Below are 4,797 nucleotides of genomic sequence, written 5' to 3'. Positions count from 1 at the left end.
GAATTTGAGCATGCATCTACTCACACTTGTTGATGGACCGACAACATGTGAGATCTGATCTTCCACTATTTCGTCACACAATTGCCCCATGTATTATTGTATACATCCATTTTGTAATTTTGAAATATTTTTACAAAACACATATGGACCAAGTGTTACAATCTTATAAAATGAAAAAGTGTATCGCTTTGAGAAGAGCGATGATATACAATACTTGTTCGGTGTTTCATAATGCGATGAATATCTCACTACAGTGTATGGGATCACCATCAATTCTGTGAGATAATTTACAGTGTCGTAAAGTATCTTTCACATATCTAAATTCTAATCTAACATGCTTGTACATGATAAAAAAAAAGTTTTCATTTTTAAAAAAGGCACACCTTATGACTGGGGTCCACTCAGTTGAAGGTCAATTCTTTTAACATTTTTACTTCTCTCTTAATCTAAAGGTCAAATTAACTAGTATTTTTTTCATCCCATGATATGGAAATCCTATCCCTAGTGACCCAAGCACGAAACCTTTATAACATTATAAAAGCACTGTAAGGGAAGCCAACTTCTGATCTCCACAGACCTCTCCATCTCTGTACAAAAATTAAGAATTATAATATTTCAAAAGTAGTGAAATTAAAAATGGAGCAAGAAATTGTATCAAGAGAAGGTGACGGAGAGAAATGGGTGTATGATTCTTCTGTTGATCATAAAGGAAGAGTTCCTCGCCGAGCTTCAACTGGAGTGTGGAAAGCAGCCCTCTTTATCATTAGTAAGTCTAGAATCAATACGTGTGTGTGTGTGTGTGTGTTTGTTGTTTTGTATTTATATGTAACTTATATATGCTACCAAGTAATACATGTACAATATAGCTAATAAGTCATATCATCAAAGTTACTCCTATTTTTTTCTTTTGGATTGAGTTGAGTGTTATTTATTTCTTCCCTCATTTTTTTTTTTACAATGAAGAATCAACCCATTCGGTAGCCACTTCAAATTCTCTGATGATTTACAACCTTTGGATATGTACAATCACCTGCAAATCACACACATCGTTTTAACCGAAATATTTTTGGGAATTTGGATATCCGAATTTACGGTTCAGCACAACACTCGGTGAAGTAAAAAAAAGAGAGTCAATGAAATTTCTTTGTTTTGGTTAAAAATAAAAAATAAAATAAATTAAAAGACAAGAATTGTCCCCCAACAAGCATCCATTGTCACTAGACAGCTACTTTGAACAGCTTGTAATTTATTGAAGGCAATAGCTTGTAATTTGTTTCCTGTATAAAGTGGTGTTTTATGAGTTTGGAGTTGAGATTATAAATGAGCACGAGCAACATCTTTTGTCGAAATGGTGGAATAAGGAAAAGGATTAGGGCAGGCACACTTTCCACAAAGAAATGGCTTTGAAATAAACATATCAGGGTTTCTCAGATGCCAGTGTTTTGCTACTGAATATGGTCATTAAAACAATCTGTGGGACTCAATTTGGCCTATGGAATCCTAGTTTAAGGTGGGGAGTAAACATATCGATTTGAAAAATATGTGTGATGAACTCTTTAAGAAAAACTTACAAGGGTTGCTTCATTGTGTCTTGGAGGTTACGGATTTGAAATCGAAAACAACCTTTTCACATGAAAGTAAGACTGTGCATTTCACCCTCCCCATACTCCACAATGGATGGACTTTTTACTAATTGATTTCTTTTCTAAATTTTGGTATAAATAGCAATTGAGTTTAGCGAGAGGCTGTGCTTCTTTGGACTTTCAACAAGCCTCATCACATACCTCACCAAAGTCATCCAGCAAGACCTCAGGACAGCAGCAAAGAATGTCAACTATTGGGCAGGAGTGACCACAATCATGCCTCTAATTGGAGGGTTCCTAGCTGATGCCTACACTGGCCGATTTCCTATGATCTTGCTTTCATCAACCATATACCTTATGGTATATATATTTCATCTTTTAACTGTAAAATGTAAATTAACACTTACCATGGTCAAGTTTAATATGTGTGCATTTTTTTTTTTAATATGGAATTCAGGGTTTAGGTCTCTTGGTCATGTCCCGGTACATCCCGAGCCTAAAGCCATGTGACACAGACTCATGCCAACATCCTAGCAAGGCTCATGAAGTAATCTTCTTTCTTGCAATGTACTGTATCTCTGTAGCAACTGGAGGATACAAGCCCTGCTTACAGAGCTTTGGAGCTGATCAATTCGACGACGATCACCCTGAAGAAAGGAAAAAGAAGATGTCCTATTTCAACTGGTGGAACTTTTCTCTTTGTTCTGGGCTTGTGCTTGGCGTGACATTGGTTGTCTACGTGCAAGAGCATGTCGGCTGGGGTGTTGCAGATCTTATGCTCACAATAGCTATGGCAATTACTATCTTAATCTACTATTTCGGAAAGTCGTTTTATCGATATAGGGTGCCAGAGGGCAGCCCTTTGACACCCATGTTGCAGGTTTTGGTTGCAGCCATAAAGAAAAGAAGTATGCCTTATCCATCCAACACTAGTTTGTTATATGAAGCTCCCAAGTCACAAAAGCCCAAAGGAAGGCTCCTATGTCATACAAATAATCTCAGGTATGGATATATATATAATGTACAAGATTATAGATTGAAATTTGCTTCTTCATATAGTTTGAAATGAGTCTATCTTTTCCTGATTGCATAGAGGATCATTCTAGGATAATCTTTTTCGAATTGTAGCTTTTATTCTAGAGGATAAATTTACGTTATTTGAAAATTAATCAGCTTTTGAAATGACTTGGTATTGCATTTCAATCTGCAGATTTCTTGACAAAGCAGCAATAACTGAAGGGAATGAGGATGAGAAAATACCAAGTCCCTGGAAACTAGCAAGAGTGACAAAAGTCGAAGAGTTGAAACTCATCCTTAACATGATCCCCATATGGTTAACTTCCTTAGCATACGGGACATGTGTAGCACAGAGTGGAACATTCTTCATCAAGCAAAGCAGCACAATGAACCGAAAGATAGGTCACCATTTTGAGATCCCACCGGCTACTATATTCTCTCTCACCGCGGTTGGAATGATTATTGCTGTCGCCATCTATGACAAGGTCCTAGTTCCGGCACTAAGAAGAGCTACAGGCAATGAAAGAGGCCTAAATATCCTCAAAAGGATTGGTTTCGGCATGATATTTTCAGTTCTATCCATGGGAATTGCAGCACTAATCGAGAGGAAGAGGCTAAGCATTGCACACAATGAAATTAGTCTAGGGAATATAGGGCCTGTCCCTATGAGTGTGTTTTGGCTAGCACCCCAATTCCTTCTTCTTGGTGTTGGAGATGCATTTACTCTTGTTGGCTTGCAGGAGTATTTCTATGACCAAGTGCCTGATTCAATGAGAAGTTTGGGCATAGCATTCTATCTCAGTGTGATGGGCGTTGGAAATTTCTTGAGCAGTTTCCTGATAACTGTTGTGAACAATATCACTGAGAAGTCCAGCGGGACTAGCTGGTTTGGCAAGGACTTGAATACCAGCCGTATCGATAATTTCTACTGGTTGTTGGCAGCCATGAATGGGTTGAACATTTGTGTGTTTGTGTTGTTGGCAAGGAGGTACTCTTACAAGAATGTGCAGAGGGGTGTGAACGTAGCCGATACCCATATAGGTGATGAAATGGATTCTGTGGCTTGAGATTTCTCAAGTACATTCAGGAAAAAAATTCTAGTGATGGGTGAAGTCTGTTTTCTGGACTAAGAATGTGGAAGATGTTTGGGAATGTGAAAAAAATTTAAAATCAGAATGCAAACCTTTCCAAAAGTAGGATTGTTTAGTTTCTGTTGGTGTCACTTATTAAAGGCTGACATGGCACGTTGACAAGTTGATACGACCCTAACCAAATCCCTCGTGGTGATTTGAAGAGTCAAAAGCCTCGAAGGACCAACCCTCGAGCACATCAAGCCTTGTTATCGCTCCAGGCCCATCAAGCCTCGAGGGACCAACCCTCGAGCACCCCAAGCCCTAGTATCGCTCCAGTCCCATAAAGCCTCGAGGGACCAACATTCGAGCACCCCAAGCCCTAGCATCGCTCCAGGCCCATCAAGCCTCGAGGGACCAACCCTTAAGCACCCCAAGCCCTAGCATCGCTCCAGGCCCATCAAGCCTCGAGGGACCAACCCTCAAGCACCCCAAGCCCTGGTATCGTTCCAGGCCCATCAAGCCTCGAGAGACCAACCCTCGAGCACCTCAAGCCCTGGCATCGCTCCAGGCCCATTAAGCCTTGATGGACTAACCCTCGAGCACCCCAATCCCTGGTATCATTCCAGGCTCATCAATCCTCGAGGGACTAACCCTTGAGCACCCCAAGCCTTAGAATTATGCCAGGAAGTAACGCATCGAAAGATTAGAGCCCCAGAGGGCTCGCCACCAAGATACTAATAGGTTCATGTATAGCACGAAACGAAGGTAGGGCCTTCGTAGCTGTAAGGAATCTAAATTTGGGAAACCTAGGAGGATCTTGGATTGGTGGATGAGAAGTCAAGAAATGCCTTCGCTCTTAGCAAGGCCCAAGTAACAAGATGATGGGATTATACACATTATGACAACAAACCTTAAAATCACATTTAATGCTATATCAGGCTCGACCAATCGGTGGCCAAGCAACATTAAATGCCCCAATTAAGGGAGAAGTGACATGGCAACATAGTGCAAGGCTTGATGAGAGGATTAGACTCTTTAGGCTCCTAAACCCCCAGGATTATCCACATAATCTTGACTGGGAGCAATGCATGTAGTGCGACCAAGCGTGTGCACAAAATAATGCA

At 40.4% G+C, this 4,797-nt stretch overlaps 1 protein-coding gene across 1 annotated transcript; it reads left to right on the top strand.

Moving 5' to 3' along the window:
* The first annotated feature begins 386 nt into the window (after nt 1-386).
* Nucleotides 387-3,667, top strand: LOC132314362 (protein NRT1/ PTR FAMILY 5.6-like). Its single transcript, XM_059813238.1, has 5 exons — nt 387-411; nt 626-766; nt 1,726-1,943; nt 2,041-2,585; nt 2,794-3,667. The coding sequence occupies exons 1-5, from the start codon at nt 387-389 to the stop codon at nt 3,665-3,667; spliced, it is 1,803 nt and encodes a 600-aa protein (XP_059669221.1).
* The last annotated feature ends 1,130 nt before the right edge of the window (nt 3,668-4,797 follow it).

This window comes from Cornus florida, unplaced genomic scaffold, assembly GCF_030987335.1.
Source record: "Cornus florida cultivar Cherokee Brave unplaced genomic scaffold, ASM3098733v1 CherokeeBrave_3.0.0_Hap2_Chr06, whole genome shotgun sequence".
NCBI classification, from domain to species: domain Eukaryota; kingdom Viridiplantae; phylum Streptophyta; class Magnoliopsida; order Cornales; family Cornaceae; genus Cornus; species Cornus florida.
This window is presented reverse-complemented; position numbering and strand designations above follow the sequence as displayed.

Bases quoted from the DNA above. Each gene is read 5' to 3' on its own strand.
- LOC132314362 (XM_059813238.1), top strand. From the start codon at position 387: ATGACTGGGGTCCACTCAGTTGAAG. The intron at 767-1,725 runs GTAAGTCTAGAA...TGGTATAAATAG, and splicing joins AGCAGCCCTCTTTATCATTA to CAATTGAGTTTAGCGAGAGG. The intron at 2,586-2,793 runs GTATGGATATAT...TTCAATCTGCAG, and splicing joins TGTCATACAAATAATCTCAG to ATTTCTTGACAAAGCAGCAA.